The 24,984-nt window shown below is 43.2% G+C and overlaps 2 protein-coding genes across 7 annotated transcripts; one reads left to right on the top strand and one right to left on the bottom strand.

Annotated features, from left to right (window-relative positions):
• Positions 1 to 1,832: 1,832 nt before the first annotated feature.
• LOC135520656 (small ribosomal subunit protein uS4) lies at positions 1,833 to 4,396 on the bottom strand. The gene is made up of 5 exons (XM_064946371.1): positions 4,325 to 4,396; positions 3,573 to 3,684; positions 3,359 to 3,481; positions 2,826 to 3,012; positions 1,833 to 2,083 (listed from the first exon to the last, which is right to left on the bottom strand). The coding sequence occupies exons 2-5, from the start codon at positions 3,667 to 3,669 to the stop codon at positions 1,906 to 1,908; spliced, it is 585 nt and encodes a 194-aa protein (XP_064802443.1). The 5' UTR covers positions 3,670 to 3,684; positions 4,325 to 4,396; the 3' UTR covers positions 1,833 to 1,905.
• Positions 4,397 to 5,122: 726 nt separating this feature from the next.
• Positions 5,123 to 24,899, top strand: rbfox1l (RNA binding fox-1 homolog 1, like). Of its 6 annotated transcripts, XR_010452418.1 has the most exons (13): positions 5,123 to 5,525; positions 9,819 to 10,055; positions 15,563 to 15,742; positions 15,858 to 15,911; positions 16,039 to 16,131; positions 16,248 to 16,317; positions 16,541 to 16,612; positions 16,987 to 17,125; positions 17,249 to 17,288; positions 17,390 to 17,457; positions 19,813 to 19,894; positions 20,079 to 24,037; positions 24,068 to 24,899. XR_010452418.1 is itself a non-coding variant. In XM_064946369.1 (12 exons), exons 1-12 carry the CDS (start codon positions 5,439 to 5,441, stop codon positions 20,121 to 20,123), a joined length of 1,143 nt encoding a protein of 380 aa, XP_064802441.1. In that variant the 5' UTR covers positions 5,123 to 5,438; the 3' UTR covers positions 20,124 to 24,899. The 6 variants fall into 6 exon arrangements, 5 of the variants coding, with proteins under 5 accessions (XP_064802441.1, XP_064802440.1, XP_064802439.1 ...); XM_064946369.1 differs by having other exon boundaries at positions 16,248 to 16,305; positions 16,541 to 16,600; positions 20,079 to 24,899; XM_064946368.1 differs by having other exon boundaries at positions 16,248 to 16,305; positions 20,079 to 24,899.
• Positions 24,900 to 24,984: the final 85 nt, after the last annotated feature.

Here is a 24,984-nt window from a genome sequence, read left to right as displayed (position 1 = left end):
ATCGTTTTAGAGAATTTGGCATTATGTCCAACAGGCCTCACAACCACAGACCACATGTAGCCAAGCCAGCCCAGGACCTCACCTGTGGGATTGTCTGAGACCAGCCACCCGGACAGCTCATTAAACCTTTTTGTTGTTTTTGAAAACCTTAGACTTTCTGCACAAACTGTTAGAAACCGTCTCAGGGAAGATCATCTGCATGCTTGTCATCCTCACCAGGGTCTTGACCTGACTGCAGTTCTACGTCGTAACTAACTTCAGTGGGCAAATGTTCACCTTCGATGGCCACTGGCATGCTGGAGAAGTGTGCTCTTCGTGGATGAATCCCAGTTTCAACTTTCCCTGGAAAATGGCAGACAGCGTGTATGGCGTCATGTGGGCATACGGTTTGCTGATGAGCCGAGTGCCCCATGATGGCAGTGGGGTTATGGTATGGGCAGGCATAAACGACGGAGAAACTAACGCAATTGCATTTTATTATTGGCAATTTGAGTGCACAGATACACCACGATGAGGCCCATTGTTGTGCCATTCATTGTGCTCAGTGTATATACCCCATCAGGACCCTGAAATAAGCTTGTTTTATGCCATTGTTAAACATGGTTAAATCATTTCATATTATGAATATGTTCCTTGCACCCATAGCCATCTATGAATGGGTTTACATTTCCCCAGCACCATGACTGAGTGGAGGGATGGCTGCTTTATCATTTCAACCTCAGATTGGCCTAAATTTCAAGTGTCAAATTTATGAATATCAGTCTAACTCAGCTTTTAGATAAAACATGCATTTTACCTAGTTATTCCCCATGAATCCACAATCCTATGGGAGCGTTGTGGCAGATAAAGCACTTACCCTGTTCTATTTGCTTATTCTTGAGACGGCCTACAGGGAGGTCAGACCTGGCAGTATGGTGCCGGGACAACCTCAGCAAGACAAAGGAGCTGATCGTGGACTACAGGAAACAGAGGGCCGAGCACACCCCCATGCATTGCTGGGGATGTTGTGGAGCAGGTCGAGAGTTTCAAGTTCCTTGGTGTCCACATCAGTAAACTATCATGGTCCACACACGTTGAAAAGGGCACACCTCTTCAGGTTGAAGAGATTTGGCATTGGCCTTCAGATCCTGAAGCTCTACAGCTGCACCATTGAGACCAGCTTGACTGGCTGCATCACCACTCGGTATGGCAATTGCTCAGCATCCAACCGCAAGGCGCTAAAGAGCAGTGCTTATGGCCAAGTGTATAACTTGAGCTGAGCTCCCTGCCATCCAGGACCTCTAACCTAGGCGGTGTCAGAAGGCCCTAAAAATTGTTAAGACTCCAGCCACCCAAGTCCCAGTTCTGATAACAGGGAACACTAATGCACCAAGTCTGGAACCAACAAGATACTCCACAGCTCCCACAAGCTGTCCAACTGCTAATTAGTTACCCAATAGCTAGATGATCTGCAGTCACCTTTTTTTGCCCTCTTGACATGTCACCATTCAGTCCATTGACTAGTCACTTATCTACTTCAATTCCTTAATACCCCTGCACTTCAACCTGGTCTCTGGCCAGGTTATGGTTAGTCAGTTATTTCTCTCCACTGTTGGGAACAGCACATAAGCAAGCAGTTCTGTTGGTCTACACCTGTCTACAAAGCATGCGAAACATTTGATTCGTTGTCACTTCCAACAGCCAACCGAGCAAGTCAGAATTATATTATCCCTATAAAATGTCTAGCAATGACACATCTTTAACCCTAATGTAGCCATTATGTGTAGGCAATTATTGTGCAGAGGCCTTACCTAGTCAGTTTCCACCACATATCAAGTAAAAATTCACAAAAATGTGGTCAAATATTTATTTATTTATTGAAAAACAGGTAGTGCCAGACACGAACACGCCCAGTCAGCCTCCATTTTAATCCTCCTCTTCCTCATCAGCTCCCCCAGCACCACCCTGGCCCTTCTTGGCATTCTTTCTCTTGACACGGCCGGGGCGTCCTCCACCGTATGGTGAACGCAGGGAGAAGTCAATGTGCTTCTGGCTGTCCAGGCGCACCACGAAGGAAGGGATGTTGACCACCTGCTTGCGCACACTGGAGGGAGAAAGGAGACCTCAATGAGTGGTTTGTTCCTCCCCACTTAATAGCATAGACAAATAACCATCTAGATGGGAATAGTTTGGCATCAATGACAGGCCTCATTCACGAGGAATTCTTGACACCACAGGAAGTCTGAATATTAATTGTAATCATCGGCCTGCCTGATGAGGTAAAGTACTCTTACCAAACTAAATTGAAGACCATGCGATTGCCTTACAAGTCAAATACATGTGATAGTTTGCCTTGACCTTTAGCACATATCTGCCCGAGGTGCAATCCTCCATACATTACCTGTCAGCAAATAAGACAGTAGCAGTCTGCCTCTCGCTTGGCCCTGGGCAGTCTTATAGACAAGGTATACAGTCTGTTACTGCATTGACCTTGCTGAAACTGTTTGCCCACTCTTGATGGGTAGGATTGGCTCTGGGCAGTCATAGACAAGGTATACGGTTTGTTACCGAATTGACCTTGCTGAAATGTTAAACCACGCTCAGGGAGGAGCTATCGTTTGTGAGGCCCTCTAAGGATTGAGAAAGTAACTTGTGAGTTGTGCAGTTTCAACTCATACTAGTTAACTAAACAGTTAGTGTAGGCATGTGAGGAGTTTAGAAATGTAAATGTTACAAATTGTTTAACAACCAGTCACAAGTTCATCATAGAGCCTATTTAAAATAACAGACAAGTGTAATGCTCTACCGACTTGTCCTTTCTAGCATGGCCATCTCCAACAGCTTACCGGATGTGCCTCTGGCGGATGAGAACGCGGGCATGGTGGATGCTCTTAGCAAGGCCCAGCTTGAAGACCTGCGTCTGGAGCCTCCTCTCCAAGAAGTCCTCCACCTTCAGGCCCAGGATGTAATCGAGCTTCATCTTGCCCTCATCCAGCACACCGATTCTCACCAGACGCCTGAGCAGGGCGTTACCTAGGAGACAGGATACAGCCATTTTCAGTCACTGATCACAACATAGGGCCCTCTAATATGGCCCTAATCAGGGACTGTTTGAGACCTGGAACTCCAGGTGGGTGCAATTAATTCAGGTAGAACAAAACCAGCAGTAATCTGGACCTCTTAGGGTAAAATCTGAATATCCCCGATTTAAGGCATCTGGAAATCTGACTGACGGCCTCATTCACGAGGAATTCCTGACACCACAGACAATCTGAATATCGAATATTTAAATCATTGGCCGATCTCACAAGCTAACAGCTCAAAGGAATATTACGAACAGTCAAAATATAGCTCACAGAACCATCTAGCTGTGGTGTACCTTCAAAAAGACGCTTGGGGTCCTTCTCATCCAGAGTGAGCAGCTCTCTGGCGGCCTTGCGGATCTTGGCCAGGGTGAACTTCACCCTCCACACCTCACGCTTGTTCCTCAGACCATACTCCCCTGAGAGAGATTAAAATTAACTTAAAAAATACATGGTATTTAGAGACCAGCAGATTCAATATAAATCAAAACCTGCTATTTGCACACATACCGATAAGTTTAAGCTCCTGGTCGAGACGAGACTTCTCGAAGGGGCGGCGGGGTGTGACGTATGTCTTGCGACAAACCCAACTCCTGGCAACGGGCATGGTGGATCAAAGTGCCTGAGGAAGAAGAATTGATATGGCTGTTCAGTTCCAACATTGCGATTACACAAGTGATTATACTGAATGTCAACCCATGTTAATTATTCTGCAGACCATCACACATTAATACTAACATGTTTAATAAGGCAATTGTGATATTAGCAAAATATAAGTACATTTAATTTTATGGATCAGGGTCAGTTCACTGACAGACTCCGACAGTGGTACTTCGTAACTTGGCTGGCGAAACCAAGTGGGAACTTGTTAGCTATTTAACAAGAGTCAACGGATTCATATAAATCGACAATTTATAGTAAGGATTTCCCCACCACATATACAACTGCAAATTGTTAATGTAGTTTGATAAAGTGTAAAGCTTTTGAGAAGATGCAGAGACATCTACAGTACAGTAACGTAAAGGCCTCACCGGCGATGTCATTCTTGCTAGCTAGCTAACGTTAGCGTGCTAACCACGTTGTACAGTGCGTGGACGACTGACATGGCCGAACAAGGCAGAAGTTAAGCCAAACATATACAAAATATGTTGGTCGGTGTAACCGAAATGCACAACTAAACGTATAAATACCGTACTTCTCAACATTGCGACCCTGCTTCTATGGTAAAACAAGACAGACCAAAGCGCATAATACGTTATTACCTGTCTCCCACAGGCCAGTACGATAAAGAGGAAGTCAAATTGGATCTCTCCATTATTTATATAGATCCCGCGAACTACATTTCCCAAAAATATGTGACGACACCACTTAAAAGCAGCAGTTGGTGAAATACCTCCATCTGTTGTTCAATTTTACAACTACAGCTTTGTTCGTCAAACGAAAACCGATTCTGTTTACTTGCTGAACAAGAACAACTAACTTTTCAAACAACTATCTAGTCTAGTGTACTACACAGAATGAACGTTGGATCACCTAGGTATGCCATGTATTATTTTGTGAGCTGTTGTGTAGGCCTCTGTTCGGTTATTGAACATAGTTTAGAAAATACCATGCTCTTAAAAATGTGTAACGTTATGTGTATTAGCCCGGCATCCTATGTCGGGGCTGTGTGTGTGTGTGTGTGTGTGTGTGTGTGTGTGTGTGTGTGTGTGTGTCAGTGCTACTGGGAGACAGAGAGCAGAGATGTACACACAACAAATGGACCAGAGTGTGTGTTGATTCATTCATTTTTTTGTAAGGGTAACTAATGCTTTTAGAAAAGTGATAGCCTACTAACCACCACACCCACTCAAACGACATGTTGCACGTGCACTCACAACAAAAGAGCGTGCATATGGTACCTAGTAGTAGCTAATTGACCGATTGAGAGAGCTGGGGTGAGGTGGCAGAGAGAGACAGGGACTATTTATAACACCCTGAAACGGGACCCTTTACATGTGTTTCTGTCTGTCAGGCCGACCAACTGACAGGCTGACAGACACACAGCAGTGTTCTTTCTAACTTCTCTGCCATATCCTGTCTTCCTACCTAGACAGGTTGACTGTTTCTTAGTTTAGGGAGTTTGTTTTTATTTTTTAAAGCTGAGAGGTTGACTGTAGACATTTATCCTTCTGACTTTACAGCTCTTCCTCTCATTCACTTGGACCTTCTGTGTTTTCATCACTTGGATTCTACTCTCTCTTCTTAGATTTTTCCTACCTTGTTTTTTTTCATCTCCTCTGAACATAACATTCTCTCCCTTTCCCCCTTCACCCTCTCTTGTCCTCCCATCTCCCCACCGTTCCCTCTGTCCTGGTGGTTTTCGGGCTATGCACCATGCTCTCTTCTCCTACAATGATTCTTCAGCCTTACGGACTGCCCGTCTATCCCCAGGGTGCCCAATGTTACCCCAGCCTAGTACAGGTAATCTACCTCTGTCTCTCTCCTTGTTCCTACCATGTTTTAGGCCGGGTGTGTAGCATTGGATGTCTTTCTTGGTACTCTGTCAGTAGACCCAGAGCCACATACAGAGATGGGCAAACTATCCTGCATAGCTGTTGGTGTGAACATGGGCCCCCATTGAATTCTGTATACATGGCTCTCATCTCAAGCGTCACTGAGATAGTTTGGTTTTGAGTCACTGGATATGCTGAATCACATTCATATTAAATGTATTCAGGCCCAGTATTACACATTATAAATGATACTGTTTGTGTTTGTCATGATGATGATAGCAGTGGTTTTATTGAACTAGATTTCAAAATAATCCAAATTATGATGTTTAGTTCAGAGTAGTTCACAGCAACTGGTTGCCAGTGTAGATTTGTGTCATGAGATTGCAAACAGCTGCATCTAGGCCTAAATAATGTTGATAGGGCCAAACCCATTTGTTTTAATTGCAATGACACACTGGCAGTTATATTTAATCTGCAGCTCTCAGTGGTGCCAGCAGGTGGTTTTGTTATTGTGTGTGTGTGTTCTGTGAGTCCCTGTTAACCCGTTGGTGAATGCCAGCACAGATATGATGTGTGTCTGGAATCTGTCTTCCTTGTCTCTCTGCGTCACAGCCCCTGTATTTTTAGCCTGTTCCTTGAAAAGTAGATTAACACAGAGAGACGGCTCCCCTGTCATGGAGATAAGGGGGACACTGATATCCTGATAGTGTGTAGCCTAAGTAGGGGGATGAGGACCAGTGTACTGTGCTATGATCAGAACATACCAGCGGAGTAAAATGTCTGACGATCTGTGTTTGTGATCATATTACCTGTTTCATATTACTGTACTGTCTGTAATATACACTGAGTGTATAGAACATTAGGAACACCTTCCTAATATTGAGTTGCACCCCCTTTTGCCCTCAGAACAGCCTCAATTCGTCAGGGCATGGACTCTACAAGGTGTCGAAAGCATTCCACAGGGATGCTGGCCCATGTTGTCTCCAATGCTTCCCACAGTTGTGCTAAATTGGCTGGATGTGTTTTGGGTGGTCGACCATTCTTGATACACATGGGAAACTGTTGAGCGTGAAATCCAGCAGCGTTGCGGTTCTTGACACACTCAAACCTGTGCGCCTGGCACGTACTACCATACCCCGTTATTAAATATTTTGTCTTGCCCATTCTCCCTCTGAATGGCACACCGACACAATCCATGTCTCAGTTGTCCCAAGGCTTACAAATCCGTCTTTATCCTGTCTTCTCCCCTTCATTTACACTGACTTAAGAGGTTTTAACAGGTGACATCAATAAGGTAGCATAGCTTTCACCTGGATTCACCTGGTCAGTCTGTGTCATGGAAAGATGTTTTGTACACTCAGTGTAAACATACTGAATAGAGTAGACCATAGGGTGTGTGTTTTTGTCTGTGCGTTTGTATCCCCTGCTTTATGAGCCCTCTTAAAGGGCACATCAGCAGTTTCCTGTCATCTGCGGAGTGTAAATCCTCCAGCAGCTGTCCCAGCAACCACCTGTCTCAGAGCCGGTGACTTTTGACCCTAAGACCTGACAGCTGAATAGGGGGAGGAAGGACAGAGGGGAACAAATGGCAATCAAAAATAAAGTTGAGACACATGGAGAGATACTCTGTGTAATGTTTGTTTGCCGACATTGTAATACTGTACTGGGAGTGGGAGACAAAGAGAGAGAGAGAGTGTGTGAAGGTGGCCAGTGCTAGTATCAAATAGACTCTATCTCCCCCTGTCAGACACTCTCCATGTATGGTGTGAGCTTGGGAAGGTCAGATATTGGGGGGTGAGGTGGGGCGGGGGACACAATACAGGCATGTGTGTCGGTGTTGACATGTCCTCTAACATGGCCCAGTTACTGTGTGTACTGATTGCCAGGATCTGCCATGTGAAAGCTAAAAGGACAGTTTCTGAATTATTAAGCGTCAACCCTGGAATAAACCCAGATATACAACACACATGCCTTCCAATATTAGCAGACAGGATGCAGAGAAGTACATGTAAAAGCATGTTATCTTTAAAGGTTTTACTATGATTTTTTTACATGGTTGTTGTTTTGGCCCATTTGAAAGCACTATATGTAAGATGATCTGCTAAATGACTAACCTTGTAAATGATATGCCTGTAAATCTATTCTAGAGACCTAATACATTCTAGATGGTATCAGTCTCATTCCTGACCATCTCCCGGTGGAATTTCTAAAGTAAGAATTCAGAGGTATAGGAGGAACACCTGTGTGGTCTGTCAAGAGAAAACGTGTACTTTGTACTGAAACCCCTGATGTTTGATAGGAAGAATCTGAGACCTACACAGACAAGGTGTTCCTTTTCCACTCCTAGTGAACCAAGATAGTATATCTTATATTTAACATTACATTTACATGTTCGTCATTTAGCAGATGCTCTTATCCAGAGTGACTTAGTGAGTTCATTCATCTTAAGATAGCAAGGTGGGACAACCGCACATCACTGTCATAGCAACTACGTTGATCCTCAATAAATGAAGTTATCAGCAAAGTCAGTGCTAGTAGGAAAAGACAAGTGTGAGTGTTAGTTCATATCTTAGTATAGTAAGACCATTGATGCTGCGGTTTTACCTGCAGTAGCCACACTGTCTTCTTAGACCTATGAGAATGTAGGACACTCTCCCTGCGTTACGTATCAGAATCAGCTGATCATACAAGGTTTAATGATCAGATCAGCTTTCATACCTTCCTCCACTTCGCCCTCTTCAATTTCACCATCAGTCCTATCTCGCCCCATCCGATGAGTGCAACAGCTGATGGACAGATAGAGAGAGAGGGGGAGGAGAAGAGGTTGCAGAGAACAACATGAATTTGTATTAAATTACAGCCAGTCTGACATATAGGCCTTAAGACCTTGTGACACCTACTATGTTTACAACTGTAAAGGACAACATCAAAATCTACTAATGGCTCTGCAAATCTTCTGGCTGACCTCTGGTCAGTTTCAGAGTAGAGATATAAGGGTTTATTAATGTGCTCTAATGTGAAAGATATAAAACTACCCACATGTTTCCTGCCTGCTTTTGTCTCTTCAAAGAGTCTGGTCAAAAAGAAGGTATTGGAATGATATGAATATTTACAAGGCATAGGAATATTTAAAAGCCAATACATCAGCAATTACAGGGTAATAATGATAGTATTCTTATTGACCTTTTAGTGGGCAAGTTGAAATACGGCTACAGCATTAACTTTTAATGTAGAAATTACACATTTTTGTGTAGCTCTACTAAGTTTTTAGTGTGTTTCTGCGAGGAGGGGGAGGCGGTTAAAAGTTATTGACAGGTACAAATGACCACAGCTGGCATAGCCCTCCCAGCTCCCCCTGCTCCCAGAACTCCTGTCATGCGATTGGTGGTTAAGTAGAACTTATGGTGTAGTGGGCGGGTGGAAGCCGGCATTAAAACATGTGTCAGTTGTTGGACAATGTACCAGAGAATCAGATATGCAGTGACGGGGTAAGACAATCATCTATTCTCCTGTTGTGTCTGTGTCACCACTATCACTTTTCATTGTGTGAGAATTGGTCACGTCACTGTGTGAACTCTGCTTTCTTGCTGTTTATTTTGGTACATTGAAGAATCAATGGATTGGAATGTATTTGGTACATTGATTAGATGATCATGATGATGTTGAAGGTATTAGTCTGGGATCAGTTTCGAGTTGATTTTTCATTACAATGAAGTGTTTGTAGGTGCACTGTTTCGGCATAAGTGGTAAACTATTGGATATTTGCCAGATACTCTTTTCCAAAGGATGATGAATCCTAAATGAATACTCAAAAGGAATAGTATACCTATCATAGTGAGCTGTACTGTAGGCATGAGTCTGTTGTGTGGATCTTTCTTAAGGTCCTCTAGTTTTGTACCAGCTGTGTAAATCTAAACTGCCCAGCACCACTCAACCATTAGACATTTCCCAGGTGATATTTTAGACTCAAAAACTCAGAGAATATGACTTTTATGAAGCCTGATGTCTTTGTGCTTACATTAGAGATGATTCTATGGGCAGTCACACATTGTCAATTAATGTATGCTGTGAATCTATCTATTTTTAATGTAATTAATGAATATGTGGTGATAGTATTTTTTTTGTTTTGTTTCTTATAACAAGAGTCACACTCACTATTACAATTTCAATATGGTTTATCCTACAGCTAGGTTGGATAGATACTATGACAATGTTATTTTGATTGATTATTGACTGATTCTCTTCTCTCATTCAATCCCAGGGAGGCCCTGGGCAGGAGGCCTGCCCCGGCAGTGGTGACCCCACCCTCCCCCAGGTCTATGCCCAGCCTCCCTCATACCCTCCACCAGGACAAGCTCCTCCCACACCTGCAGGCAGACTTCCTCCTCTAGACTATAGTCCCGCCCACCCCAACTCAGAGTACCAGGAGCATCACCAGCTCAGAGTCTATCAGGGCCCGCAACACGAAGGGGCTGACACTCTGGCAGCCATTAGCACGGTAAGAACAACATGATAGATTGGAGGTGTGGGACTATAGAAGTAGTGTCCAGGAAAGAGAGACAGAGATACTTTGTAATCAAGATATGTAGCTACTGTATGTGTATATGGGGGAATCACATGTTGTTTGTAACCTATTTCTATGAGGGGATTTTGTTCTAATCAACAACAACATGTCATACAAAGTTTGAGGAAATTCTTTGTCAGTAACATGGAACACACACACACAGAGGACCCTGCTACTTCTATGTTTAGCTCCCCAACTTCACTCCTGCGCCCATGTAGGGGAATCTCCTCTGGCTCCCAGCAGAGCAGATAGGGGCAGCTGAGAGGAGATTCATTTTTGAAAGTGAATCCCCCCCATCTCTCTCTCTCTCTTTCCCTCTCCCATTTATCTGGAAATAGAGCAGGTAACCCCAAAGCCGTTAACATGCAGTATGCCTGTGTAAAATCATGCACCGGGTTACTGGTAGGGGGTCGGGGTAAAGAAAGTTGAGAAAGGAGAAGTTAAAAACACAGGAGAATGGAACAACACAGTATTTAAATGTAGGATTATAATTTTAAATGTATTTTGGTACATTGTATGGCATGTTATTAGGTAAGTTATCAGGGTTCAATGTAATATTTCCTACTATTTATTTTCATATAGTCTACAGCACAAAATGACATGTATTTGATGGGATCTTATGTAATTTCATTAGGAACAAGGCCTAGTTTATGAACTTATAATGAGGAAAACATGAACATGTATGTTTATGTCCAGTGTCCTGGTAGGCTTTATATACTGTAGGTTATTAGTCTAGACAAAGACAGAGGTGAATGGTGAATCAAGGTCAATGCATTGTGACTGTGAAGTCCTTTTCCCTGCCTCAGCAGCTCTTTCTGATGTCATAACTGACTTTTATGGCCACATTTATATATTCCATCACTAGAGCCCCTGACTTACAAGGTCCGTCCTGATTTTCGGGGAAAGTTGAGACGCCGCCACACATCATGGAGGTGGGGTCAACAGGGGAGGCCGAACGGGTGACCCCTCCCCTCCGAAATATCGTCCAGGTTCAGAAATCAATTTTGCATCGTGACATGACACCAACATCCAACCCAACCCACCCACCCCTTTCTTCCACTCCCCCCTCCCTTCTCTTCATTGTCCCACTTCCCGTGTGTGTGTGTGTGTGTGTGAGGATGATGAGGAGGTGGTGTTTGTGTGAACCATGCTGCCATGGGAAGCCAGTATATAACAACATAGCAGTAGCCTGTATGTACTGTATGTGTTTGTGTGAATCTCTCTCTCTTTCTCTCTCTCTGTGTGAATGTGTCTCTCTATCCCTCTCCCTCCGTTTCTACCCCACTTATTAATACATGCCCCCTCGGAATCTTGAGTCTTTAACCTTTGGCAGAAAAAAGCAGCACCGTGACCCCAAACTGACATTTAGAACATTCAACTTTGACCCTGCCCGGCACTATGCCTCCCAGCTCCCACTCCTCACCCCAACCCAAGCTTTTTGCGCAAGTTCCTGCCTTGTTCACTTTATTTTTTTGTTTAATTTATTATTTATCGTTGCTCTGAGGACATTGTGCACATCTCTTTCTATCAGCCTTCCTATATTATAATGCTAATAATATCTGTGTTTTCATTTCTGCATATTAGGATTTGTATTTTGATTTGCATTAATATTTATCTGACTTCTTTCAAGCCTGCATTCACCTTGATTTTCAATTTAAAGATATTTTTCACTTTTGCTATTTTTTTCTTTGCCATTTTTTTCTTCCTTTCACATTGCACTCTGCTCCCCCACTGCTATCTCCCCCACTGCTCTCGCTCACTCATGTTTTTCTTCCTCTCACATTGCACTCTGCTCCCCCACTGCTATCTCCCCCACTGCTCTCGCTCACTCATGTTTTTCTTCCTCTCACATTGCACTCTGCTCCCCCACTGCTATCTCCCCCACTGCTCTCGCTCACTTTTTTTTTTCTTCCTCTCACATTGCACTCTGCTCCCCCACTGCTATCTCCCCCACTACTCTCGCTCACTCATTTTTTTCTTCCTTTCACATTGCACTCTGCTCCCCCACTGCTATCTCCCCCACTGCTCTCGCTCACTCATTTTTTTCTTCCTCTCACATTGCACTGCTCCCCCACTGCTATCTCCCCCACTGCTATCAACCTCACTGCTATCTCCCCCACTGCTCTCGCTCACTCATTTTTTTCTTCCTCTCACATTGCACTCTGCTCCCCCACTGCTATCTCCCCCACTCCTATCTTCCCCACTGCTCTCACTCACTCATTTCATTCTTCCTTTCACATTGCACTCTGCTCCCTCTCTCCTATCTCCCCCACTCCTATCTCCCCCACTGCTCTCGCTCACTCATTTTTTTGGTGTAATATTTTTTTTCATCTTAATTTTCTTGTTTGGACTCATATAATCCCTTGGTTTTTGGAGGACCAACAGACAGACACTGGCATCGTGGTGCATTTTGGGATAGTGGATGTTTTGGTTTTGAAGCACATGACTATATACTGTATGGTTTTGCATGGGGGCATTTTAATGAGATTATATTATGAAAATGTATTCCTGCAGGCTTACTGTTTACATCTCTATATAATCTATGTCACCTGAACTACCTAGTTATTATGAATTTCTAAGTATAATTCATCACAATGATGTTCAGTATGATATTGTATTTAGCTACAGTTCCTCCAAAGTATTTCTGTTGGGGAAGCTGTTACTTCCGGTATTGGCTGGTTGTTATAACTGAATCAACATGACTATGTAGCCTAATATTTAGTTAGTGTACAGTAGAGGAGGCTGGTGGCAGGAGCTATAGGAGGACGGGCTCATTGTAATGGCTGGAATGGAATTGATGAAATGGTACCAAACACATGGAAACAACTTATTTGACTCCGTACCATGTATTCCATTCCAGCCATTACATTGAGCCCATCCTTCTATAGCTCCTGCCACCAGCCTCCTCTGCTGTACATATTTTTTTAAATTTTCTAACGGGCATGTATTTAAATGCCTCACTAAAATGAGGTACTGTTCACGTTCCTCACTCCTGCCTGAGAAGGATCACTGGGTGCTGAATGCTTATTTGGACTGAGTTGTGATCACTTGATTAAATTAAAATTATCACAATTTTTCCAATCCAATGCGATGCCTCTGTAATGGGACACTGTACCAGAACATGTGAACTGTTTTGATAGATTTTAAAGAAAGATTTTGTGGAAAAAATCTGTTTTTATCTCAGAATCCTTTTACTAAATTGTAAATAAGTTGTCTATTCAGAGGTGTACAAGTGCATGGACCAATTGGCAACATGTCCTTAGTTTCCTCTGTAATCTCCCCCCTTCTTTCTCTGCCTTTCCCTTGAAACCTTTTTTATATCCTTCTCCTGCTCTCTGTCCTTCTATCCTCCTCCTCTCCTCATCCTTTCCTCCATCCTTTCCTTCTTCTCCTGCTCTCTGTCCTTCTATCCTCCTCCTCTCCTCATCCTTTCCTCCATCCTTTCCTTCTTCTCCTGCTCTCTGTCCTTCTATCCTCCTCCTCTCCTCATCCTTTCCTCCATCCTTTCCTTCTTCTCCTGCTCTCTGTCCTTCTATCCTCCTCTCCTCATCCTTTCCTCCATCCTTTCCTTCTTCTCCTGCTCTCTGTCCTTCTATCCTCCTCCTCTCTCCATCCTTTCCTTCTTCTCCTGCTCTCTGTCCTTCTATCCTCCTCATCTCCTCATCCTTTCCTCCTTCTTTTTCTTCTTCTCCTGCTCTCTGTCCTTCTATCCTCCTCCTCTCCTCATCATTTCCTTCTTCTCCTGCTCTCTGTCCTTCTATTCTCCTCCTCTCCTCATCCTTTCCTCCTTCTTTTTCTTCTTCTCCTGCTCTCTGTCCTTCTATCCTCCTCCTCTCCCCATCCTTTCCTCCTTCCTTTTCTTCCTCTCCTGCTCTCTGTCCTTCTATCCTCCTCCTCTCTCCATCCTTTCCTCCTTCTCCTGCTCTCTGTCCTTCTATCCTCCTCCTCTCTCCATCCTTTCCTTCTTCTCCTGCTCTCTGTCCTTCTATCCTCCTCCTCTCCACATAATTTCTTCCTTCTTTTTCTTCTTCTCCTGCTCTCTGTCCTTCTATCCTCCTCCTCTCTCCATCCTTTCCTTCTTCTCCTGCTCTCTGTCCTTCTATCCTCCTCCTCATCCTTTCCTCCTTCTTTTTCTTCTTCTCCTGCTCTCTGTCCTTCTATCCTCCTCCTCTCCTCCTCCTTTCCTCCTTTTTCTTCTTCTCCTGCTCTCTGTCCTTCTATCCTCCTCCTCTCCCCATCCTTTCCACCTTCCTTTTCTTCTTCTCCTGCTCTCTGTCCTTCTATCCTCCTCCTCTCCCCATCCTTTCCTCCTTCTTTTCTTCTTCTCCTGCTCTCTGTCCTTCTATCCTCCTCCTCTCCTCATCATTTCCTTCTTCTCCTGCTCTCTGTCCTTCTATCCTCCTCCTCTCCTCATCCTTTCCTCCTTCTTTTTCTTCTTCTCCTGCTCTCTGTCCTTCTATCCTCCTCCTCTCCCCATCCTTTCCTCCTTCCTTTTCTTCCTCTCCTGCTCTCTGTCCTTCTATCCTCCTCCTCTCTCCATCCTTTCCTCCTTCTCCTGCTCTCTGTCCTTCTATCCTCCTCCTCTCTCCATCCTTTCCTTCTTCTCCTGCTCTCTGTCCTTCTATCCTCCTCCTCTCCACATAATTTCTTCCTTCTTTTCTTCTTCTCCTGCTCTCTGTCCTTCTATCCTCCTCCTCTCTCCATCCTTTCCTTCTTCTCCTGCTCTCTGTCCTTCTATCCTCCTCCTCATCCTTTCCTCCTTCTTTTTCTTCTTCTCCTGCTCTCTGTCCTTCTATCCTCCTCCTCTCCTCCTCCTTTCCTCCTTTTTCTTCTTCTCCTGCTCTCTGTCCTTCTATCCTCCTCCTCTCCCCATCCTTTCCACCTTCCTTTTCTTCTTCTCCTGCTCTCTGTCCTTCTATCCTCCTCCTCTCCCCATCCTTTCCTCCTTCTTTTTCTTCTTCTCCTGCTCTCTGTCCTTCTATCCTCCTCCTCTCCTCATCATTTCCTTCTTCTCCTGCTCTCTGTCCTTCTATCCTCCTCCTCTCCTCATCCTTTCATCCTTCTTTTTCTTCTTCTCCTGCTCTCTGTCCTTCTATCCTCCTCCTCTCCTCACCCTTTCCTCCTTTTTCTTACTCTGCTGCTCTCTGTCCTTCTATCCTCCTCCTCTCCTCATCCTTTCCTCCTTCTTTTTCTTCTTCTTCTTCTCCTGCTCTCTGTCCTTCTATCCTCCTCTCCTCATCCTTTCCGCCTTCTTTTTCTGCCTTCTTTTTCTTTGTCACCTGCTCTTCCTCTGTCTATTCTCTTTCTCCTCTTCTTCCTTCACTCCTCTCCTTCCTTTCCCCTTCCTTTACTTACTTTCTTTCCTCCTCATCTCCTCTATTCTTTCTTTTTGTCCTTTTCTTCTTCCTCTCTTCCTCTCCTCCTCCCCTTCTCTCACCCAGGACGATGCCCTGGTTCCGGTGACCTCTGACTCCCAGGCTCTGAGCGTGTCAGTGTCATCAGGGGGCGGAGCAGGAAGTGGTAGCGATGAGGAGGGGTCAGGCAAGGCCCAGCCCAAGCGTCTCCACGTTTCCAACATCCCCTTCCGCTTCAGAGACCCGGACCTCAGACAGATGTTTGGGGTGAGAGACACAACTAGTGGTTATGTCCAGGTTTATTATCCTACGAAACATTGTCATCTCTTACAACCTCAGTGATAACCTGTGGACAAGATTGTGATCTGGTTTTGTCTTTCAGCAATTTGGCAAGATCCTGGATGTGGAGATTATCTTTAATGAGAGAGGGTCAAAGGTGAGAGACCACTCAATATCAGAAATTACAAACTGAACAAATGAAACCTGGTTGCCCTATTGTTTTTTGCCTTACCAAGACAATGACAAGTTGCACAATCAGAAATGTTTCTCCTTCCGTCTCTCAGGGTTTTGGGTTCGTGACCTTTGAGAGTGCAATGGAGGCAGACCGAGCAAGGGAAAAACTGAACGGAACTATCGTTGAGGGGAGGAAGGTTGAGGTGAGAGACATACTATAGATAGTTATTCATCTTGAATATCTGTCTGTCTGTGTGTCTGTGTGTCTGTGTGTCTGTGTGTCTGTCTGTCTAAGAAATTGTACCCTCTGTCTGTGCAGGTGAACAATGCTACAGCCAGAATAGTCACCAAGAAACCCCAAACACCACTTGTGAATGGTGAGGTTTCAAGTAAGATACCTCTTTCCGTGGCATGTGGGAGGGTTGGACATGCACTCTGTACTTCTGAACTGTGTCTGTGTTTTCCCTTTATTCTCCATGATCTCCACGGTCTCTTTCTTCATTTACTTGTTGTTTAACCTCTTTCTCCTTCTCTCAACATCTCTCTCCCTTTCTCTCTCTCTCTTAACTTCTCTCTCGCTCTCACTCTCTGGCTCTCTCTCTCTCTTCGTAGCCCCCGGATGGAAGATCAACCCTGTCATGGGAGCGATGTATGCACCTGAACTCTACACCGGTGAGTTTCAATGTGAGTTTTCGGGTGAGTTTGATTATTTCATTATTAGCTTGTCCTTGTCATATATGTTCTAGTACTGTATCCCTATCAAACCCAATCGGAATTCATGACCCCTTGTAGCAGAGGTCAGTCAGACTCTTGTGATGAGGCCTTGCTACCTTATCACCAAGGAGGAATACTATTTTGGTCTAATGGTTAAGACGTGGGTTTCCTGAGCAGGAGACCCGGGTTCAGATCCCACCTGTGATACTCAACCTCTCTTATTGATGGCTCCAAGAAAGCATGTTCCCTTGGGGGAGTCAATAAACCTGCTTCTAAAGGCAGGGTGGCTACAGTACATATCCTAGTGGGTACTGTAAGCTCTCTCTCTTTCTCTCTCTCCTCAGTTGCCAGTTTCCCCTACCCTGTAGCTGCTCCCACCCTGGCCTATCGGGGCTCACCACTGCGTGGGCGGGGCCGGGCTGTCTACAACACAATTCGCTCAGCTGCTGCAGCCGCACCCACTGCCATGCCCGCCTACCCTGGGTAAGATCATTTCTATCTTCAATAAATCTATTTTAAAAATGAATAACCATTTCCATTGTGAGTGTAAGTAAATTATTTAATTTTCACTGTTTAATGTGTGAATGAAAGAATGTCTCCTTTCAGTGTGCTGTACCAAGATGGATTATATGGAGCTGAAGTCTATGTAAGTGGACATTTTTCTTCTGATTTCAGCTTATTTCAGGCTGTCTACCTTGTGTTTAGCTAAAAGTTTATCTTGTCTCTGAATGTCTTTTTTCCTATCAGGGCGGGTATCCTGCAGCGTACAGAGTTGCCCAATCACCATCCGCTGCCACAGCAACATACAGTGATGGGTGAGCAGCAGCGCCCAATGACTGACAATGTGACTCTGTTTGTATGAGGATTTCAAAGACTTTTTCCTTCAAATTGGGACTTAGAACATGAGATAAGCAGCACTCTAATGTTGAGGTAGTGTGGTCTTCAAGTCTGGTCTATGGGGCCTCACTGTTTGTTCTAACACAGTACTAGCACACCTGTTTAGTAACCTGGACGGACATAGTGAACGAAAATCCAAGACACTCAAATTAGAATGATACGTTTGGTATGGTACAGTGGGGCAAAAAACGTATTTAGTCAGCCACCAATTGTGCAAGTTCTCACACTTAAAAAGATGAGAGAGGCCTGTAATTTTCATCATGACAGTCAAAATGAGAGAAAAAAATCCAGAAAATCACATTGTAGGATTTTTAATGAATTTATTTGCAAATTATGGTGGAAAATAAGTATTTGGTCAATAACAAAAGTTTATCTCAATACTTTGTTATATACCCTTTGTTGGCAATGACAGAGGTCAAACATTTTCTGTAAGTCTTCACAAGGTTTTCACACACTGTTGCTGGTATTTTGGCCCATTCCTCCATGCAGATCTCCTCTAGAGCAGTGATGTTTTGGGGATGTTGCTGGGCAACACAGACTTTCAACTCCCTCCAAAGGTTTTCTATGGGGTTGAGATCTGGAGACTGGCTAGGCCACTCCAGGACATTGAAATGCTTCTTACGAAGCCACTCCTTTGTTGCCCGGGCGGTGTGTTTGGGATCATTGTCATGCTGAAAGACCCAGCCACGTTTCATCTTCAATGCCCTTGCTGATGGAAGGAGGTTTTCACTCAAAATCTCACGATACATGGCCCCATTCATTCTTTCCTTTACACGGATCAGTCGTCCTGATCCCTTTGCAGAAAAACAGCCCCATAGCATGATGTTTCCACCCCCATGCTTCACAGTAGGTATGGTGTTCTTTGGATGCAACTCAGCATTCTTTGTCGTCCAAACACGACGAGTTGAGTTTTTACCAAAAAGTTCTATTTTGGTTTCATCTGACCATATGACATTCTCCCAATCATCTTCTGGATCATCCAAATGCTCTCTAGCAAACTTCAAACGGGCCTGGACATGTACTGGCTTAAGCAGGGGGACACGTCTGGCACTGCAGGATTTGAGTCCCTGGCAGCGTAGTGTGTTATTGATGGCTTTGTTACTTTGGTCCCAGCTCTCTGCAGGTCATTCACCAGGTCCCCCCGTGTGGTTCTTGGATTTTTGTGATCATTTTGACCCCACGGGGTGAGATCTTGCGTGGAGCCCCAGATCGAGGGAGATTATCAGTGGTCTTGTATGTCTCCCAGTTCCTAATAATTGCTCCCACAGTTGATTTCTTCAAACCAAGCTGCTTACCTATTGCAGATTCAGTCTTACCAGCCTGGTGCAGGTTTACAATTTTGTTTCTGGTGTCCTTTGACAGCTCTTTGGTCTTGGCCATAGTGGAGTTTGGAGTGTGACTGTTTGAGGTTGTGGACAGGTGTCTTTTATACTAATAACAAGTTCAAACAGGTGCCATTAATACAGGTAACGAGTGGAGGACAGAGGAGCCTCTTAAAGAAGATACAGGTCTGTGAGAGCCAGAAATCTTGCTTGTTTGTAGGTGACCAAATACTTATTTTCCACCATAATTTGCAAATAAATTCATTAAAAAACCTACAATGTGATTTTCTGGATTTTGTTTTCCCATTTTGTCTGTCATAGTTGAAGTGTACCTATGATGAAAATTACAGGCCTCTCTCATCTTTTTAAGTGGGAGAACTTGCAAAATTGGTGGCTGACAAAATACTTTTTTGCCCCACTGTATCTATTCATTTCTGGATGTTCATCATCATTTCGTATGATATGTTACGAATGGCAACAATTTGTACAATATGTTAAGAATTTGCAATACGTATGATCGAATTCCAATTTGTTGTGGCTAATGTTACCTAGGTCGCTAACATTGGCTAGGGGTTAAGGCAAGGGTTAAGGTTAGGGTTTAGGAGTTATGTTAAAGGGTTAGGGTAAGAGTTAGCTAACATGCAAAGTAGTTACAAAGTAGCTAAAAAGTAATAAGTAATTGCAAAGTTTTTAGCTAAAATGCCAAAGTTGTCTGTAACGAAATTCGAACATGACATTTGCGTTAAACGCCCACCCAGCCACTCTGAACCGACCACCCTCCTTTCCTTTTTGCCTTAAGTAACCTTCTGTCTTATATAACCGTACCAAACGTAACATATCATACTAATTTGAGTGTCCCGGATTTGTGTTTACTATGTTACGTCCAGTCTATGAGACCATGCTGGTTTAGTATGTTTTCTCATTTGGGGTTTGGTTTTGTCTGTCCATCAGATATGGCAGAGTTTATGCTGCTGCAACGGATCCCTACCACCATTCAGTGGGACCCACGGCAACATACGGCGTCGGAACAATGGTGAGCCTCTTTAAAACTCATAAGCAGTACCGCTCCAATGGTTAAAGTGTTCATATGACCCACGAAGTCCAGACCATTGTTTCTAGCCACGAGCCAGACTTTAATCAAGCCTCAAAAAGGAATCCGTCTCAACCCGCCAGTGGGCACCGATTCACCATCATCTATCATATCTTCTTATTTCTAGGCCAGTCTGTACAGAGGGGGATACAACCGCTTCACCCCTTACTGAGCTGCCCAATGGGAGCCTGGAAGCCGTTCTGTGACCCCGCCACCTCATCCGGGATTGGCCAGTCCCAGGACAATAACTCAGGACAGGTTATGACATCACTGAGCTCTGTGTCACCTCCTGTCTGACTCCCTCCACTTGCAGACTGTCAAATCCAACCGACTGAACGTGTAAATACTGTAGTAGTTATTCACTATTTATTCTATCAGAGAATACATATAGGATAAAGAGCCTGATCTAATGTATAGACAGTTATTTAAAATCTTTATTTTACACTTAATCTGTATTGTTTGTGCCACAGATTTGTTCCAGGGTTTAAGAATGTAAAGATTTCTGCCTCCGTACCTGGGTTATAAGCAACTCTTTCACTATTCTAACAGAGAGAGTTGAATGTGAGCCATTTTATTTTTCATTGGCAACTCAAGTGGCACAACAATACTGGTTTCTCTACATGGTGACCTTTGTAAAAAAAGTTTTTGATCAACGTCTGAGCTTTTGACTTTTCAAGAGTCAAATTGTAGAGTACAATGACATTTTATACAGTTAAATAACTTATTTTGATGAGTTTTGTTAATGATGTAGCGCACTGTTTGAGGACGTTGAAGTGTGTGTGTGTGTGTGTGTGCTTGTGTGTTGGAGTATGTGACGACATCAATATTCAAAGCACAAGCTATGAGAGACAGCAAGGGCACTGGTATTGTAAATGTGCACAGTAATCTTTTTTAACATGCTTCTAGAACCCAAAAACTATAATTTGCATAAAATGTACGTATGTTTTTGCTTTCCTAACAATCTACCTCTGATTCTAAAAAAGTTTCACTTGTCAAAAAAGCATTCAGGAGCCATTACTTCTCAGTCAACCAATTAACTGTAACAACTTTTTTTTTCTCATTTTCTTTGTTGAGCTTCTATCCATCTTCTCTCTGCTTTGCATAATGCTCAACCCACTTGATCCTTTTTCTATGGCAGCCTCATTCTGGGTTTTACTTCGCTCTGCCTGACGAGCCTGGAACCTCTTTCCCTTATTTCCTCTGTCCTGTTAAACTCTAGGACGTTGTCTGGTTTCCTCTTCCTGTTCTCTCGCCTGCTTCTCTCCATTCTGTTTGAGAATCTGTGTTCCATCCATAGAAATAATCAGATGAGTTCTAGTTCTATGGGTCATCTCTCCTTCTCCATCCTGTACTCTAGCTTCACTGTTGTTTATTTGCTGTTGACCTCTCAATAAAACATTGTTTCTGTTTCCCTTTCCTCTCCTCTTTGATTCACGTCATTTTCCTTTCTCTTTTTCAATGCCTCTTTTTGCAGTCCTTCACTCTTCTGCTCAAACTTATATTCTCCGTGTTCCTTTTCTCAACATAACTGTATGTTTTGAGGCTGACTGATACCAGTGCAAGAAGGTTGTGGGTCTTTTACAGAAATGACTGGCTGCATATGTTTATGCAACTGTTTCGGGTTCAGTACCTTTGTACTGTATGGACTGAATCTTAACTTAAAATCAGTGCATATAACTTCATATTTGAGTTCTAGGGGGGCTACAGTATTTTACCTAGACACCCAGCCCTGTGCCTGCCTTGCTTTAGTGTGTGGTCTTACTGCGTGTGTTTCAACCTATGGGCTAAACCTCTTCTTTATGCAAAGTTCTGCTTTAGTTTTTGATACCAATTTCCCCTCTTTCTTTACTGCTTTGTTTTCCTATCTTCTAGGAAGTGGAAAAAGACATCCAAGCTTTCGTGTTTTTCAGGTTTTTCTCACTATTTGTAAGGGGAGCTTAACCCTAACCTTAACCCTATGAGATATAATTGAGGGTTAGATAACCATGCCTACAATATCAATTTGAAATGGAAACTAAAGTCACACTTTATCATGGTATTATTCAATTTCAACAACGGTTTGACTGTGATGCCTTCATCAGGGTATTATTCAATTTCAACAACGGTTTGACTGTGATGCATTCATCAGGGTATTATTCAATTTCAACAACGGTTTGACTGTGATGCATTCATCAGGGTATTATTCACTTTCAACAACGGTTTGACTGTGATGCCTTCATCAGGGTATTATTCAATTTCAACAACGGTTTGACTGTGATGCATTCATCAGGGTATTATTCAATTTCAACAACGGTTTGACTGTGATGCATTCATCAGGGTATTATTCACTTTCAACAACGGTTTGACTGTGATGCCTTCATCAGGGTATTATTCAATTTCAACAACGGTTTGACTGTGATGCATTCATCAGGGTATTATTCAATTTCAACAACGGTTTGACTGTGATGCCTTCATCAGGGTATTATTCAATTTCAACAACGGTTTGACTGTGATGCATTCATCAGGGTATTATTCAATTTCAACAACGGTTTGACTGTGATGCATTCATCAGGGTATTATTCAATTTCAACAACGGTTTGACTGTGATGCATTCATCAGGGTATTTTTACATCTAGTAAAAATATATATGGAAAAATATGCCTTTTTACTTCTACTCTGCTGTCCTCTCTCGCTCTCTCTCTGTCTCTCTCTCGCTCTCTCTCTCTCTCGCTCTCGCTCTCTCTCTGTCTCTCTCTCTCTCTGTCTCTCTCTCGCTCTCTCTCTGTCTCTCGCTGTCTCTCTGTCTCTCTCTGTCTCTCTGTCTCTGTCTCTCTGTCTCTGTCTCTCTCGCTCTCTCTCTGTCTCTCGCTGTCTCTCTCTCTCGCTCTCTCTCTGTCTGTCTCTCTCTGTCTCTCTCTCTTTTAAACTCCTCTGCTTTCAAGTCTGTTATTTTTCTATTTTCTTTATGCATGGCTTTCAGATTTATAATTTCCCCTTCTTTCAATCTAATGGCAATTTAAACTTATTTAGCTACATTTCTTCTCGTGTTTCTTCACTCCTTATCCGTTTCACCTTTTCTGTATTAATCTTATGGCTTTCTTTCTTCACCCTGTCTTCTTCTTTACTGACACATTTGTCTTCATTTTCTAAACTTTATTTCTCTGCTTTAATGCTTTCAAATCATTTCCTCACCATCTTGACTCTGTATCTTATCATGTATTTCTCTAAGTTGCACATTTGCTAGTTTCTTTCACTGTAATGTTACCTTCCTCGCCTCTTACTTCTGCTGTCCTCTTCTCTATTTTCCCAACAGCATTTCTCCTTTATTTTCCCCTAAATTGTCCTTTTTCTAGGTTAATCTTTCCTCTTGCAGTCTGCCATTTACACAATATTGCTTTTTCTTTCTCCCAACTTCTGTTTCTGAATTTTATTTCACTTTTCCTCTGCTACTGATATTCTGCAATTCTTTCTTTGTTTCAGATTGACACTTTCTTTCTAAACTCTCCTTTTGCTTTTTACACACTGTTCTCTTAGCTGTCTTGTAGTCATCTAGCTGTGCCACTTCTACATTTCTTGTCTTTGATCATTTCTATAATTCTGCTTCGCTCTACACTTTGGTATATACGTTCTCTATTAACATGAACTATTTCCTAATACTAACATTACGACCTCCTGATTCTTTTACCTGACTTGTGAGTTCTATCTTTCTGTTTGATTTAAGCTTGAACTCATTTCCAATTTCTTCTTTTTCTGTTTTCTGTCTTTTATTTTGCTTTCCTATTTTAAAGTTTTCTAAATGTTCTGTCCATCTTCTTTTATTTCTCAGCTATGATTGCTTTCCTTCACTCTACTGTGCTGTCTATTTCTTCTATTTTTTGTTTCTCTATTACCTCTTCTTTCCCTCTGCTCCTCTGTCCCTCGTCAGGTCATCTTCTTTCCCTCTGCTCCTCTGTCCCTCTTCAGGTCATCCTCTTTCCCTCTGCTCTTCTGTCCCTCTTCAGGTCATCCTCTTTCCCTCTGCTCCTCTGTCCCTCTTCAGGTCATCTTCTTTCCCTCAGCTCCTCTTCAGGTCATCCTCTTTCCCTCTGCTCCTCTGTCCCTCTTCAGGTCATCTTCTTTCCCTCAGCTCCTCTTCAGGTCATCCTCTTTCCCTCTGCTCCTCTGTCCCTCTTCAGGTCATCCTCTTTCCCTCTGCTCCTCTGTCCCTCTTCAGGTCATCCTCTTTCCCTCTGCTCCTCTGTCCCTCTTCAGGTCATCCTCTTTCCCTCTGCTCTTCTGTCCCTCTTCAGGTCATCCTCTTTCCCTCTGCTCCTCTGTCCCTCTTCAGGTCATCCTCTTTCCCTCTGCTCCTCTGTCCCTCTTCAGGTCATCCTCTTTCCCTCTGCTCCTCTGTCCCTCTTCAGGTCATCCTCTTTCCCTCTGCTCCTCTGTCCCTCTTTAGGTCCTCTTTCAGCTTTGTATTTAGTTATTTATGTTATGCTGTTTTTCTTCTCATGTTCCTTGCTTTCATTGTTCAGTAGTCTAGTCAGAATATTCCCTCTCATGTTCTATGTCCCTTGCTTTCATTTTTCTCTTGTACCTGCTCTGTCTGTCACCTCTTATTCCTGTGTGCTTTTCTCTTCCTAGAACTTATTTTCCTTCATTATGAATTTACACAGATTACCATGTCGTGGAGAGAAAATTAATGAGGATTTCTATTGCTATTCTGTGGCTTGTAGCTTTAGTGCTTGTTGCTTCGTCAGCCTACTCAGTTTCCACATTATTTTGCATGCCTTTTCCCAACTGCTCTCTGGTCATACGGTGAGCCATCCTTGACATTTAATATTGTGCCAATCATGTTGATCAGTGACATGATAGCCAGAATTTCAGGACTTTGACGTCAATCTATCAACTCACTGAACTGTCCCTGTAATATGATTGATTGTCCATTGCTGTCTCATTTCAGATTTGTATTAAAATAATAAATGCCTTTAACAATGTTCAGTTTGATGCAATGTTTACATTGATTAAGTAGAAGTGCAACATGTCATTTCTAGAACTCAGGACAAACAATA

Source organism: Oncorhynchus masou, chromosome 29, assembly GCF_036934945.1.
Source record: "Oncorhynchus masou masou isolate Uvic2021 chromosome 29, UVic_Omas_1.1, whole genome shotgun sequence".
NCBI classification, from domain to species: Eukaryota; Metazoa; Chordata; class Actinopteri; order Salmoniformes; family Salmonidae; genus Oncorhynchus; species Oncorhynchus masou.
Note: the sequence above shows the minus strand (reverse complement) of the source record. Positions and strands in the feature narration are given on the sequence as shown.

Bases quoted from the DNA above. Each gene is read 5' to 3' on its own strand.
- LOC135520656 (XM_064946371.1), bottom strand. From the start codon at position 3,669: ATGCCCGTTGCCAGGAGTTGGGTTTGTCGCAAGACATACGTCACACCC. The intron at 3,482-3,572 runs GTATGTGTGCAA...AATCTCTCTCAG, and splicing joins CCAGGAGCTTAAACTTATCG to GGGAGTATGGTCTGAGGAAC. The intron at 3,013-3,358 runs GTACACCACAGC...CCTGTCTCCTAG, and splicing joins CCCCAAGCGTCTTTTTGAAG to GTAACGCCCTGCTCAGGCGT.
- rbfox1l (XM_064946366.1), top strand. From the start codon at position 5,439: ATGCTCTCTTCTCCTACAATGATTCTTCAGCCTTACGGACTGCCCGTC. The intron at 15,912-16,038 runs GTGAGAGACCAC...TCCGTCTCTCAG, and splicing joins TTAATGAGAGAGGGTCAAAG to GGTTTTGGGTTCGTGACCTT. The intron at 17,289-17,389 runs GTAAGTGGACAT...TTTTCCTATCAG, and splicing joins TATATGGAGCTGAAGTCTAT to GGCGGGTATCCTGCAGCGTA.